The 15,420-nt window shown below is 38.0% G+C and overlaps 2 protein-coding genes across 3 annotated transcripts; both read right to left on the bottom strand.

The window, feature by feature from the left end:
- Nucleotides 1–3,689: 3,689 nt before the first annotated feature.
- LOC127804331 (uncharacterized) lies at nucleotides 3,690–4,250 on the bottom strand. The gene has a single exon (XM_052341189.1). It carries the CDS (start codon nucleotides 4,248–4,250, stop codon nucleotides 3,690–3,692), a length of 561 nt encoding a protein of 186 aa, XP_052197149.1.
- Nucleotides 4,251–6,023: 1,773 nt separating this feature from the next.
- LOC127804041 (ubiquitin domain-containing protein DSK2b-like) lies at nucleotides 6,024–14,460 on the bottom strand. Of its 2 annotated transcripts, none has more exons than XM_052340753.1 (8): nucleotides 14,056–14,460; nucleotides 10,204–10,971; nucleotides 9,599–9,786; nucleotides 9,375–9,488; nucleotides 7,548–7,606; nucleotides 7,222–7,250; nucleotides 6,685–6,774; nucleotides 6,024–6,598 (listed from the first exon to the last, which is right to left on the bottom strand). In XM_052340753.1, the coding sequence occupies exons 1-8, from the start codon at nucleotides 14,294–14,296 to the stop codon at nucleotides 6,450–6,452; spliced, it is 1,638 nt and encodes a 545-aa protein (XP_052196713.1). In that variant the 5' UTR covers nucleotides 14,297–14,460; the 3' UTR covers nucleotides 6,024–6,449. The 2 variants fall into 2 exon arrangements, with proteins under 2 accessions (XP_052196713.1, XP_052196712.1); XM_052340752.1 differs by having other exon boundaries at nucleotides 9,599–9,792; nucleotides 14,056–14,458.
- Between the last annotated feature and the right edge of the window lie 960 nt (nucleotides 14,461–15,420).

Below are 15,420 nucleotides of genomic sequence, written 5' to 3'. Positions count from 1 at the left end.
TAATTTATAAAGAAAATATGTAAATTATAATTTACCTAAAGATTATATATAATATAGGGGATCGATTCGAAGCAAGCTAATAGTGTTACTACTACAAGAGAAGAGAAAGCATGTTGTGGGGAATGTGTTTGGTAATTGTAACCCTCGCTGAATGATGGAAGTCAGATACCCTTAACACACAGACAATATATAGTATCTAAATTAACAATATAAGGACGATGGACAGCTCACTTGAAAAGAAGTTCTTGCTGATAACTTTGGCACAGAATTGCTGAGATTTTTGAAGTTAAGGTCCCCGCAATCAGTATTAAGATAAGATCACAAAACAATGCTCCTGGCGGAGAAACAATGAAGAAGAAGGTACGGCTCAATTAAAATAAGATGGTAGATATATGGATATATCTGATGTCGCTCGGACAACACACAGTAATCAGTATCAATATGCAGTTTCTGCTCCGAAGTGTCCTATCATGCAGGAAGTCCAGGGCAACCAATATGGAAGAAATCCTGAAACATACAAATGATTCAGGTTCTTTAGGTCTCCCAAAGAACTGGGTACTTCACCATTGAACTTATTGCTGGATATAGATCCAGCGTCTGAAGCTTCTACAACTTCCCAACTGCAGCAGGAAAAGGAATAGGACCTGAAATGCCATTATTCTGCGGCAACCTACATAATTATACCCGTAAAAATACAGTTAAAAGCATTGAAATGAAGGGGAAACTGGAAATAATCACACTATATGAAATCGCATAAAAGAAAGATGGTTGTGACTTACACAGATTGCAAGTTACTATAGGGTTTCCAATCCTGGTGATGAAGTCCCAGACAAGCTCTGGCTCAGCAGTCCTCTAACAAGAAGATAAACAGCCCACTAATTAGAATTAGTTTGACAGCAAGAAATTGGCAAAATTGATGAATTATCAGTTCAAAAGGCGAATGCAATTAAGGAGCTTAATTACAGAGCAGACATATATATGGTTATCTTATGTAATAAAATCTAACACCGGCTGGGAAATTGAGAAAAGTGATCACTACCATTGCAATGTCACAAAAATCATACTTCTTATTGCAAATTATCTTTAAATAGCATATGAATCGATATAAATCTTTATCAACAAACAAACCTGCTGCAGTTCTCATCCAGATTCTCGTCTTGATCACAAAATTTGGGGGGCATGTCTTCTTATTAGCTATAAACAAACAATATTTATTTCATTAAGAAAGGACAAATACATTAAATCGATAAAACATTTTAAATTTGTGTAATTACCATTTATCTTACTTTGCGCCACCAACTTTGTATGCACATCAACGCCTCTAAACTAGTCAAATAAAGTCTATTGCGTTTTGGAGAAACCAACCTATCATTTGTACTAAAACTGAATTCTGATGCAACTGTGGACATAGGAAAAGCCAAAATATCTGGAGCTATCTTTTGTAAGGTGGGAAATTTAATCCCATGTGTCATCCACCACCACAAAGCATCAAAATCAATTTTGCGTTAACCCTACCAACACCACACATCTAACAAACAAATCAAAATTCGCCAAAGGATCATTCTCGTTAACATCTATAAGCATTGAATGACTAGATGAAGAAGATCCTACCCCACTGCTTTCGACTATACTTCCAACCTAGATAGGTAGTCGTGAAGCAAATAGTAACAATTTTGACAACTTTTAAGCTTGCATGCATCACTAAGGGTGTGTTTGATAAATTTAGTTGGAAAGGAAAGCACCGACTTGTATGGAAAACAAAAATTATCTTCTCTTAAATGGAATTTTTCATAAAAAAGAGAGACATGAGACAAAGACATATTTTAATGATTGTACCATGGAATTCAATTCCATGAAAAATATAATGTGTCAAACACAAAAAATGAAATTTAATTTATTGGATGTGACATTTTTTATGTGTTTTTCATGTTATCAAATACACCCTAAATACTTGAAAAAAGATACTCCACAAGTTTCATTTTATACCTTGGATCTAGGAGACATGCAACACAAGTGATATGGCACTCTCCAATATTTTTCAAATGCAATATTGGAGAGTGCCATATCACTTGCGTTGCCATCTCAATTCCAGAAAACAACTCTCTGGCTATTAAACTTCGTCAACCTTAAACTTCTCTTTTACCAACCACCAATCATTTTCAATTGGCAATCAGTTATAGCTCTTCTTAATTACTTTATTTCACACACGTGAACACATATTTGTACACTAATGCCGTTTCAAGCATAAAATGGGGTGAATTCCAGTGACTTTTTAAATCAAGTTCCAAAGATTTAGTATGTGGGTGATGCAACAGGCGTGCAACTTCCTCGGATTTTTCGATTCTTCATTGTGTTGCAGTCCAAAAATAAACACTATCACATATTCAGCATCACTTGTGGTAGCATTGTCCACCGTAATGGTGGATTAACTTCCTATATCAATGTCCCTACAGTTTATTTTCTCTAACAATTTATATGTTTTTTGTTTCTCTACATAATAAAGTTTCAACACATCACCCTTTATTGTGTTTTTTTTTTTTTTAAACCGTTTTAAAATTGGGTTGAAGACTATTAAAAAATTTCCTAAAACCAACATCTACTATGGAAAACGGGTACTCATTATATGAAGTTTCTTAATCAAATACATGACTATGGTTGATATTCTGTTATTTTCTTGTGTTGTTGACTGCCTACATGTTTCAAGCACCTACATTCAAGTGTTCATGCAAATGTTTCTCGCATTTTTTGGCTTCACGTTTAGTTCTCTTTAAGACAGTGGTCACAAATAAGCCAGTCCTCTCCATCTACTCCTCCTCCTAGTTGAAACGCAACACGGAGATGGAGGAACCTGGGTTGCCATCCTCTCACTCTTACTAAGATGGTCCCATATGGCTTAGATATTCTGTAAGTTTGAAAAATATAGCCTAAAATACACACATCAAAATACCTTAAAATGCAATGACATATTCATTTAATTATTATTGAATTATAAAAACATTTGCTCTTGCAGAAAGAAACGAAGATATTTGACTGTGATCAGCTGAAATTTTCTAGACCTATTGTATTGAAAATTTATATGAACTAAACAGATAATAACAGAAACCCTAGTTCATACGAACACCGACAGCGAAATGCGAGTGATGAAGAGACCGACTCGGAAATACACATGCATGTGGATTACTTAATAATCCAAAACTACAGAAGATATGAGGCCGGGAAACCCCCCACCAAACACAACAGACCTAATCTTCAGCGAAGAGAGAGATATTATTAATTAACCAAAAGTAATATTATTCAAGAATTAATTGAAATTAACAAAATCTCATAAATTAGATATTATTACATAAGGTTTGCTAACAACATATATTATAATAATTATTGTTTCAGTGACTAACTACATATGAAACCCACGGCTGCATATTTCACATCTACAGGTCTTATTAGCAATGCATTGATAATTTCCATTATCAGCTCTCATTCATGCAGTAAGTAATATTAGAAACATCTGCGTACGAATATTATAATAATAATAATAAATCCACCTTATTATTATGAAATGATCGTTACAATAATTTATTCTTGCAGGTCTAATGCCATGCATATGTATATGTAACATAATAACAATCATCTTCGAAGAATAAACAAAAAAACATATCCCGGTGAGGCCGACCTCGGAAATTTCTCTCCTTTCAGACAGTGTCGTCCTCCGAGAGACCATTGGCAGGAATGTCGCTCCCAGATGGCCCGGCCGGGGCAGGCTCGTCCGCCCCCGGCACCCCCACGTTCAGATCGAAGTGGTGGACAAACCCCCTCTCGGCGGCGAGCGCCGCCTCCTGTTCTTGGATTGGGGCGTTCAGCAGCCCCCTGGCGATGTCATCGCCCATGAATTCTTGTCTACTAAAGACAGGAGGTGGAAATGAACCTCTCCATGCCCTGTCTCTATGCCTGCGCATATGCCCCGCCATTGCCCTGTCGTTGTCGAACGCTGTGGGCGGGTTGCACAAGTGGCAAACATATGGGCCACCGCCTGCTGCCTGAGCAGCAGCAGGAGGAGGAGGAGGAGGCGGGGGCGGTGCGGGCTCAGAAGGGCCAGACCCAGAAGCAGCAGTAGAGCTGCCCTCGCCACCGGTTTGTACGGCGGCGGGGAGGTCAGTAACTGGAACTTCCGGAGGAGCAGTTCCGGACCCTTGGCCGACGTTTCCTGGGACTTCTCGGGTGCTTCGGTCGGCAGAGTTTCCGGAATCGGCCATGGATACTTGCCAGGAAGATAACCACCGGATACTTTGCAATAAAGAAGCCAATGGATATCGGAAGACAAGTGAGGAACATGCAGGGCTTGGTGGTTATATATACTGGTGGGAAATTTTTGAATTGGCAGTTATTTTCAGTTAACGGTTACTCGTCTGGCTTAGGGGAAAGGTTGCGTCTCTTCGTCTTGGACCGTTCAATTTGGTAGCCCATGGATTTGAACGTTCAGATTGTCTGTTGATGAAGGGTGCATCGGTTTGTGATGCTGTTGTGGAAGTATGGAATCAGGACTCCATTGTTTTATCGTAAAGGCGCGAAATTAACCGTTAAACCTTCTTACTCGGTCGCTGGAGATCTTCCATTTTCATTGATAATCATTTATTTATTCTCCATAAATAAAAATAATTCAACTAAAATTAGAAGAAAAAGTTTAAAATATTTTAAAATTTGATACTCTATTATTTTCTTGAGCTAGTCAAACATTTTTTTTTTTTCAATTTATTTTGAAAAGCATTGCACTTAATGTAAAGCTTCTTTGTGTATTTTTTAAGATAATATATAACTTAAAATTGAACCGAAGTAAAACTCGCTTTTGAGAACTTTTCTAATAATATTAAAATTAAATTTAATTGATTTTCAAAGGAACTCTGATATTTTTCATATTTGGTGAGCATTTGAGTGATGTAACTAGCTAGCTAGTGAATTACAACTCTATTGCGTTGGTGCATTGATCAATGCATGTTAATGCTATCTTTTTTTTTATAATTTAACTGATAATTGTCTAGTCATTCAAAATCATTAGCAGATAAAAAAATTTATGATAATATCAAATTAGAAGTTCCTAATAAGATTATCATCCACCAAACATGAATGATATGACAAGTTATTCCAAAAGAGCTTATAAATAGGGGCAGTGCAACTAAAATTGAAAGAAATTGAGTGTTTCAAGTCCCTAGCTAATTAAATAACTCAAAATGTCCCATGCTTGAAAACTCAGTCCTTGTGAAGGAAGAGTCAAATATTACTTAACTATTAATTAGCTACAATTCGTGAATGCCAGTAGTTTCAAACTATAGCAATTAATCAAGTTTAAGATTAGCGCATGTTGACTAGCTAGTAGGTGAACGTAAAGATAAATGATGTTCAATTCTCTTTGATGGATGAAAGAGTTACGTAGGCCAATTGAACAAAAGTGTCCAATTTGCCTTTCTATGGCTTTTAGACTGGCATTCATCATCCCGCCTGACAAGAGTCAATGTTCACTGGTTTCTCATTTGAAAATCGTTGGTCATCTCCGCCGAATCATGGTTGTCTCCTCCTTTTAGCTTCCCCCCCGTGTCCTTGAGTTGAAGATTGTATGTCTGTTTTTAAAAACGTATGAATGACATTCTAGTCTATATTTTTTACTTCAAAATAATATTACAATAGGACTACACGAAGAACTGGGCCACCTTTCTGCCAGCCCTGAGTGTCCTCTTGGAGTTTCTGATCTTTATTTACCATCCTTGGCTGGAAATACAAAACATAAGAGAACGTTGTCATCTTTTATAAGAACATCAGGTTGCCTAGTTTTGTGGGTAGCACCAGTCACCGTGAAGATACGAGCTTACCTTGAGTTCCCTTCAAGCCCCCTTTTCCCTCAGCAAAAGGAAGAAAAAAAAAAAAAAAAAAAACAAACAAAACATATCCTCAAACCATTATTAAACCCATAAGTCGTCAGATTACTAGAGAAACAACAGGAAATAGTATAAGCCGAGTATCCAAAAAGAATGAAATGTGAAATAGTAGAAAGGTTCTACTGTAATTGCAACAACTTTTTTCCCCCATCCAGTGGTGGAAGGTAAGAAAAGGTACAATTGCCCCCAAAAATTGGGGAAATTTTGTAAGTAAACAATTCGTGAGACACGGATCTGAAATAGGGTATATACATAGCACTCTGAAAGTTCATATAATTTCCATTTGTCTTTTCTTTTTGATTCTGGAGGGGGTCGATGAGAAAAAAAAGAGGGGGGGGGGGGGGGGGGTGTTTGTTTTCCACAATAACAAGCCATGAAAAGAAGTTCGCACCTCTATCATAATCTGTACTTATTCATAGCCAAAATAAGATTTTAAAACGGCGCCTCAAGAGTCCTGTCGAACCCTACTTCATTGAGCCCCATCTGACAATATGTCTAGACGAGCAGACAAGTAACAACCACAATCTACTGGCCCTGACTTCCCAACAGCCGCTCCACTGCCGCATGAACATTCCCTGCAGTGGCTACGAGCGCCCGTATGTTCTCTTGAGTGTCAAAGAAACCCATTTCTTGGAGCTGCGAGAGCTGGGTGGCATAAAGTTCTTCAGGAGGTACTGCAAATGGAAAAACAGAAGTAAACGACAAGTGGCATGGCAAAGTAAATCATCGTAAGACACATGGGAAAGAAAATAAGAGTCACCGTTGGGTCTGTTAGGAACAGTTGGGCTTCCTGTCCCAAGTCCTCCAAACATGTTCATCAACATCTCCAACCCCATGTTGTCAAGTGTTCCTGCCATTGGACAAATAGTGTCACGATTACCAAGAGAAAAAATAACAAAGAAACCTTCATGTAAAATCTTTTATTTCTCCTCTCATTATCTGTAATAGAACTATCGTATATGGAGGTAGCATCAGATTTCACATCCGTATGCCATGCAAAGTGATGCAATAACACAATCCTAGCCCAGCAGCATCCTATCCATTAAACAATACAATACCACAAGACAGTCATTTTTGAAGTAGGGAGATTTTTAATATTGAACCACCGCCAGTAAGTTCCTCCATATTGGGAGTAAGAACTTTATATCGATGTGGTAAGACTGGTTCAATCACACATCTCCATCCTACTAAATAAGTTAAATACATTCGACTGTCATTACAATAAAAGGCTATAGCAGGCATCCCATGTTATGCGAAAGAACAGAGTTCAAAACACCATTTTACCAATGATAAGTACCTGTTCCCCCACCAGTTTGATCAGCTTCCCTGCAAGAGTGCAATAGCAATTAAGCAAAGTTGGAACATATGGGAGTTAGAGTCAAATCAAATTAATTCTCCTTGGCATTATAAACCAGGAAAACTGTTCAAATAAATGCAATAAGTAAAATAATCTGGGAATACATTGGGTGAATTAAAAATAACATACTGCTGTATTTTTTTAATAAATGAAAATTACATCCTGCTATATGAACAATGCATAGATATACCGATAAAGGAAAAGATAAAATTATAAAAATTAAATTAGCATTAACAGAACATAAATTTAAATGTGAAATCACTTACCGTGGTGACGTTTGCCGACCAAGCTGAGACATGAGTGCTTGCTGTAAAGTGAGGAGTTGCTGAAACAAAACAAAGGGAACCGATAAACAACTGAACACATTAAGAACATAAAATGGATTAGAAGTTACAGTCACACAGAAATTAAAATGATACATTTGTCACTATGTCCCTTTTTTTCTGTAAATCACTATGTCCATTTACACATTTGCAAATGTGTGGAAGAATGGAAGAGCCACAACATTTGGATGATGATAACACCCTACAAATATGGACATTGACCCTACAAATATGGACTCCCCCTAGCTCTACTTGTGTATTCAGCAACCCTCTAGTGTTGACGGTACTTCTCCTTATATCCCAAACCTCAGGCAAAGGAGGAGGGTTGCATTAGCCAACCACCAGTGTAAAATCGTATTTTTATCATAATCCATGGTTGGAGTAACATTTGCTGAAGTTAAGACATATGAGACACAATTAAGATGGTTTTAACATGTGAAAAGAAGAATAATGACACACCTGAGAGGTGAGTGAATGGAACGAAGTAATTTGTACCAAAAAAGATAAAGAGGAAGACCAAAAAAAATTTGGCGAGAAACCCCTTACATGTAACATGGAATCTAATGGCCTCACAGAACATATATCCAAGGATAGAAGTCATTAAAGATCAAGAATCAATGTAGTGGAGGGATTAAAACTTGTGTTGCTGATGAAATACACATTCCTCCTCCACGGAGGCATTAGATGGGGTATGTTTGATGGCAATTATGTATCTTTTCTATTTCCTGCTTCATTCATACCAGATGTGATTTTCCTAAGATAGTTTTGAAATCTTACATGCCAGATTAAATGAATGAAAAGGGTAGGTCAATTAGAGTTTCAAGATTTGAAATAATAAATTCTCACTCAGTATTTTGCCAGCTTTAATATTCATGTGCACAAATTTGGAGTATGTTTGATGCAAATTAACTTGTACAGTGAGATTACATAAATGAATTGAAATATTTCCAGCCTTATTTACATATTTCATTATTAAGACTATACTCATACTAGAAGCTCATACTGTAGCTTTTTTTGAGTTCTTAAACTTGATAATATTGTGGATGAAATCAATGAGAAACACATGGAATCAATTTCCACCTTGTTGGTTCTCTTACATCTCAAGTACTCCAGTGAAAGTTTCATGCTGCTCCTTTTTGTTTCTCTGCTAGTACAAGGTTCCCTTTTGAACTGCTACTGCACCACCTTTTTAATTGGAACTCATGGCACACCACCTTTTTAATTGGTTTGAGTATACTATGGATAATGAGTTGTCTGAGCTATTTTCTTTGTTGCCCTTGCTTGTAGTAATTTGGCACCTTTGTGACTTAATGCTTGTTAATCAATATGGGGTAACTAATAATAATGTTCAAGGAATAGGGAAAAACAAGAAGAAGAGAAAACTTTCAAGACTGATACAATAACCAACCCAAATACTTCAGAGTTTAGAAGGATTTGTTGACCTAAAATGAAATCTTAGAAGAATTGAAGAGAAAATCAGCAAACCAAACAAGACCTTGACAAAGAAAGAAATATCTAAAAGTGGAGCAGGTGCAAGGCCAAGGAAATAGAATGAAGGTACCCACAGGAAAGAAAACTAAGTGCTAGGATTATAGAGTTTTCTTTAGACACTAAGATGCTAACGAGCAACCAACAGACTTCATTGCTTCAATCCTTTACCAACACCTAAAACGTGAAGCCCCCCTTCTTTTTCATCCCCTCTAGATAGACATATATACTGAGAGAGAAATAGAGTTTGGTTGAGAAATGAAGATCTCTTGAGCAATGTACCTGCAATGTTTCAGGGGAAGTTAACTGCCGAATGAAGTCTGGGTTTTGCATCATCTCTCTAAGCTGAGAATTGGAATCAACCAAACTGCGCAGCTGAGGATTGAGTCCAAGAATCTAGAAATCCAAATATGTTTAAGAATAAGAAACTGCATGGTATATGAACCATATTATATTTGCTAATATATAAATATATGTAGATATTGCATAATAAAGAAAATTACTACCTGATTCATGTACTGAGGATTGGAGAGGAGAGACTGCATCATCTGTGATACAGCTGGATTTTGCATAACCTGAGCCAATGAAGCATTACCCTGCATGGGGTCAAACTCTGGGAGACCAAGACCACCAAGTGCAGGAATCCTAGCATCACCAGCAGGATTCGATCTTCTAGTGGAATTTGTTTGGGCACCTGCAGCTGCAACATTAGCGGTAAGGTAACAAATGCAGTTTTCTTTCTTTTCTTTTTATTTATTTATTTTTTTTGGGGGGGGGCAGGGTGGGCTGGGGGGGGGGGGGGGGGGGGCACAGGGAGAAGCTAAACATGTAGAATTTACAAGGAAGGTAAAATAAGCAGCTGATTGGATTAAGAGAAAATCATATTTATGCAGTTAGCCCAGACTTTGGATGCAATCAATTAAATAAGTCTTTGAAGTGTAAGCAAAAGAAGTAGCTTCTCAGCATCTGAAGTTAGCATCATATAACTTCCAATACTTTGGCCAGAAAAGAAAATGACAAGTAGAAGGTCATTATCAGTTGCCTTGGGAAAAAAAATCAAAACCCTAATGATGAAAAACCACAAAAGGCTAGTAAAGAGAGCTCAACTTACCCCCACCAGAGGCCCAAGGGTTTGGAAGTGGATTAGTATTTGGAGCAGGAGAATTAGGTGTAGTTTCAGAACCAGCATCTGCAGGGTTAGTCAACTGATCTCTACCCTGCCCCCCACCTTGTGTCACCAAAAGAGCTGCAAACGGATTTGAGCCTGGATCATTTCTAGTATCTCCAGCCATAGTTGTAGCATTGAGAAACGGCTCCTGGACATTTTCATACATGCGCCTAAGCATATTAAATCCCTCTGGAGAAGATTCAATATTGCTCATAGCTCGGTCAGTGTTGCGCATCATCTCCCGCATGAGCTCAGGGTTTCTTGCAGCCTCTAGCGTCTGACGTAGAGTGTTAGGATCATTGAGTATGTGAGCAAGCTCTGGATTTCGATCAATGATTTCCCGCATCTGTGGGTTGTTCATTATCAAATTCCGCATGACATCAGGGTTATTCATTAGATTCTGAACTAGAGGCATGTTCATTATGTCTCTCATTAGATTGGGGTTCTGAGTCAGTTGTTGTTGCATTTGTTCAAATTCTGGAAGTCCAGCTCCAAATAGTCCATTACCGCTGCCTAATCCACCAAAACTAAGTCCAGGAAGGGAAGCCCCCCTGCCAGATCCCCCAAATGCCCCACCCAGGTCAGAACCAACAGATCTTGCATCACTTGGAGTAGAATCGGAAATCTCAGTGTTGGTTGAACCTGTAGTGTTGCCTGATGCAGCAGGTGCAAACCCACGAACCAAGTGGACAGTGTGATCTGCCTCCAGTCCTATCAATAATGAAAACAGAATCAATTAAGGTAAACCAAACCCAGGCATAGGCAAGCAAATCTTGTCCCACCTATCTGGAAGGAACTTGAGTCCATTGAAAAAACAAAAGGACAGTTCATTAAAATGCTCCTCAAATACATAGGATTTCACAAATTTAACCAAGAAGAAAAGATAAAACTTATTTATGGAAATGAAACAAACAGGTTGCCACTATAATAGGAGGGTGAAGTACAGCAAGAAAACTGATAGTCTAAAGAATATTGACCATCTTATTCCAGGATTGAGGTCATTCTTTATCATGTAAATTATTCATCAAAAACATAAAATGAGGAGTGCACAAGATCTTTAGAGATGGCTAACCTTTAAACAAGCAAAGAACTTCACTAACAAACCCCACTAACCATCTTATTCTAAGAGCAAGGCCATTCTGTCCTATGGTTGCAAATGCAGGATATTGCACACAAATCAATAGTTGTCTACTTGTCTCTATCTCAAAAGGTATACTTCAAAAACAACATTAACAAGAATTAAAAAAGGGAAAAATTTGCAAAGAAAAAGAACCTTCAAGGAAAGGATCAAATTACAATGATGAAGCAGAACTGCAAATGGTAGCTTGGGAACTATAGCTCTTTTGGGTAAGTGGTTTTGGAGATTCACCACAAGAACGATAGTGTCCTTATAGAAGGGTCATTGAGAGCAAGTATGCCTTCCTAGAGATGGTCGTACTATCAGAGATATCAGATCTTCTAATGGGGCAGGTTTTTCAAGAGGTCTCATTAGTGTGCGTGAGCTCTTTAATCTCATCAGTGTCTGAGGAGGGTTCTGGGTCAAGGGCCAGTTTTCAGATGCATGGTGGTTGTCATTGGCCATTTCCAACTTGCTAGGGTTAAAGAGGCAATGATGGGATATTTTATCATTTTCCCAAGATACTTGTGTGGACCTCTTAGTTCAACATATTCTTCATTATTGAGAATCAAATTATGGAAGGATTTTTTGAAATTCTTGTTGATCACCTTTAACAAGAAATAGACTTTTCTTGGAGAATTCTGTGGAGACCAAGGGCTTCCTAAAGGAGCTTTTCTCTTTAGACTCACTCGCACAAAGCAAGTCTAAATGATGATTAGCATCATATCTCAAGTACAAACTTTCCATACAATGAATCAGTTCCTTCTTTGTTGTCTAACAGCCAGAGACACAGTCCTATATACTTGATTTATTAGTCAATAGTGAACCATGTGCACAAGGCATTGGACTTTCATTTTGCAGGGGTCCTGCTTGCTCAATGAGGAATTAAAGAGGCTTGTTTACCACACTTTTTGTGCTATGTGGTGCATCTTGCATGAAAGGAATAAAAAAAAAATTGAAAATTTCGAGAGATGACTTGTTTAAAAGGACCAATACCCTTTTCCTTATTTATTTGACCAAGACAATATATGCCTAAATCTCTTGGTCTTTTGTAAAATTCTTAAACCATCTTTGCTTGTCCTGGTATGGATAGGTAAAAAACTGTTACATTTCTCAGGATATAACAGTTAGTGGTATCCAAATCTATTTCAATTTCTAGTGAGCTGAAGGATGGGTTAAGTGCAAGGATAGAAGTGCAAGAAGGTGATTTCATCTGCTCAGTCTATTTTCTTCATGTGCTGAGTGAAATATATAAAAGCAACACATAATTCTAAGTGTTAAACTAAACTCCTACAAGGTTCTTTGGCTTTGGTTGCGAGTCCCAGCAGTTTTAACAAACAGAGCGCCTTTTTATGGGGTATTAAAGTTTTCCTAATCTGCTTTCAATTTTTGTATTCCTAGTTTTCATTGCTTCCTGTATGTACCATTGCTTTATGTCCCCAGGGTGCTTAGTCCATGTTGTTTGTGATACCAAACATCCCAAGGCCATGATGATCAGGTGGGCCACACTATCATAGGCTAAGGCCCAGGATTGATAGTGTGTGGATACAACCCAAATGTGCAGTCACCAAATGGAGAAGAAAGCCCAAAGGGCCTTTGAGGAGGTAGGGCCAATTTTGGCCCAGCAGCTCAGGCCCAATTTTAGAGCCCAGCTCGGCCAAACCAACCCTTGCTCATCCCAGGTATATAATGCTTCTTTCCCCCATGTTTTGACCTAGTTCTACCCTGGCCGTTTGTGACTCCGTCCAAAAACCTAGCTTATCCTCTCCTCCTATCTCGCCATCCCTATCTCTTCCGAAAGCTTGGTTCATCCTTCTTGACGGATTTTTTGCTGGCTTTCGGTTTTACCTCTTGATGGCTATAAAACCTTTGCGGGTTCGATGGGACGATAGTGTGAAAAAGAAGAGAAACCGAGTGGAAATCGTTGGGTCTCTGAGTGAACCATTTCTGTGTGATCTCCTATGCTGTGTGCTGGTACCGAGCTGGGCCATTGGGATTTCGGATTGGGAGAGCTTCTCGACGGTTCACTGTAGGTGATGATTTTCTGATCTGAGCCTTGAATAGCTGAAACCTTCATTGGTGTTCACAGGGAAGTTCTATTTTTCTGTTCTTGTGTATGTTGCTATTACTTTGTGATTTGGTTTTCAGACTAACAGAAAATTGTTTGGCTTTGTGCGAGAGTTTTTTCCCAACAGTCCAGTTTGTCACTCCCTTTTCCATGTTTAAACCATACAGTTCTTTTCTATCTACCAACAACCAAATTGACTCAATTAGGAACGAGCATTACCGTTTATATTAAAAGTTGGTCACTGTTAGTTCGCGACACAACATGGCAGACTAAAAGAAAGTTCGTCATCGCTGCTGTATATACAACAATAATAACTTTGAATATCCCAATCTCTTCAATCCTTTAGTGGGAAAACTTTCCTTCAATATTAATTAATAAGTCCAAACCGACGTAAAAGCAGTTCAGAATTTACTCATTTCATATTGTACCATCCAAATTGCAACCCTCTTAGCCATCCATATATCCTAAAGCCATGATCCACACCTCGTCAAGCATATTCAGCCAATAACAACAAAATTAATTCAATTCCAAAGCTAATAACCAAATCTGCACAGAAATGTGCATAAATAAATATATAGATACATGTATGCAGATGAATAGGTGGGCATACCGTAGCTTTCTAGGGTTTGGTCGTCCTTCAAGATGCGGCCCTTGTAAATCAAGCGCTGCTGCTCAGCGGGGATATCACAGTTGTGGGCGAGGACCGACTTGAATGATCCGACGGTGGAGTCGAGGCTGATCTGCACCGAGAACTTGGAACCGTTGGAGCATCGGATGTGGATTGTCACGCCGCCGCCCACGGGGTTGTTCGATTCGCCAGCCTCCACCGCACCGCCACCATCACCGTCCATACCAAAACGGAGAGAACGGCCAGAACACAAAACAGATGGTCTGGTTGAAGAAGAGGAACGGAGCTTTGACTGTGACTCCGAAAAGAGGAATGAGAGAGAAATTGGGGAAATGGGAGGGCTTTTCTATGCTGTAAAGATCGACCCACAGGGCAGGAGAAGCTGATTATCGTCTATATGCGCCCACACACACACATTTATATAATTCGGTATTAAAATAAAATATATATATATATATATATATTCACTTTGCACTCCCCGTACTCAGTCTAAAACTCACTTACATTCTCCCACTTCAAACAATTACATATGGACCCATTAAGTCGAGTCCGAAAATGTGTCCTGATTTGTGGATTTAAATTAATTCATAAATAAGCTCAAAACTATTTGGTGGTCTAAATAGTTGGGTGTGTGGTTGCACTCGAATATTACATCTAAAACTTACTTTTATAGTTAAATTTGTTAATTTTAATGGTCTTTTGCTAATCTATTGTAAATTTAAGATTTAATGAAGAAAAATTTGTGATGTTACCATCTAAAATACTCCTAACACCCTGACTAAGTGACTAGATTCTGAGGATGGCTACTGCTTGTGTGAACCATATATAATATATATGACAGCTCTATTTATTCCTCCATTTGTGCCTTTAGTTGGCGAGAGAGTTTGAGAGTGCATAATAATATAAATTATTAGGGGGGTAAAAATGCAATTATCTAAAAATAGGACGAGAGAATCGGGGGTGCCTTAGCCCACTCAAGACGGGAAAGTATTTTGCTTTTTGCATGTTGCTTGCTGGGTATTTCTTTTACCCTTTTTGTTTTCCAATTTTTCGTGTTTTTTTTTTAATTACTTTATTCATAATTCATAAACACGTGTTAAAATTAATAAAAATAATAATTAAAAATGACAGTTCCAACGAGCAAGAAACATAGAATACATGGTTTAGGGAGAGAAAGAAATCTATTGATTTGGGCTAATTAATAGACAATTGTAATTGAATTATTAAGTAAAAATACATGGTTTTGGATTATTATTATTATTATTATTATACTTATTTATTGACATTTACGAATATAATTAATTTGTCAATTCTTGTCGGTGGTTAAAAAAAAAAAAAAAAAATCAT

Source organism: Diospyros lotus, chromosome 6, assembly GCF_014633365.1.
Source record: "Diospyros lotus cultivar Yz01 chromosome 6, ASM1463336v1, whole genome shotgun sequence".
Taxonomy (NCBI): Eukaryota; Viridiplantae; Streptophyta; class Magnoliopsida; order Ericales; family Ebenaceae; genus Diospyros; species Diospyros lotus.
The sequence above is the reverse complement of the archived record's forward strand: the minus strand, read 5'-3'. Positions and strand labels throughout refer to the sequence as shown.

Coding starts and splice junctions, on each gene's coding strand:
- LOC127804041 (XM_052340752.1), bottom strand. CDS start 14,296: ATGGACGGTGATGGTGGCGGTGCGGTGGAGGCTGGCGAATCGAACAAC. Junction 10,972..14,055: donor CCAAACCCTAGAAAGCTACG/GTATGCCCACCT, acceptor CATTATTGATAG/GACTGGAGGCAGATCACACT. Junction 7,251..7,547: donor GGTCGGCAAACGTCACCACG/GTAAGTGATTTC, acceptor GCACTCTTGCAG/GGAAGCTGATCAAACTGGTG.
- LOC127804331 (XM_052341189.1), bottom strand. CDS start 4,250: ATGGCCGATTCCGGAAACTCTGCCGACCGAAGCACCCGAGAAGTCCCA.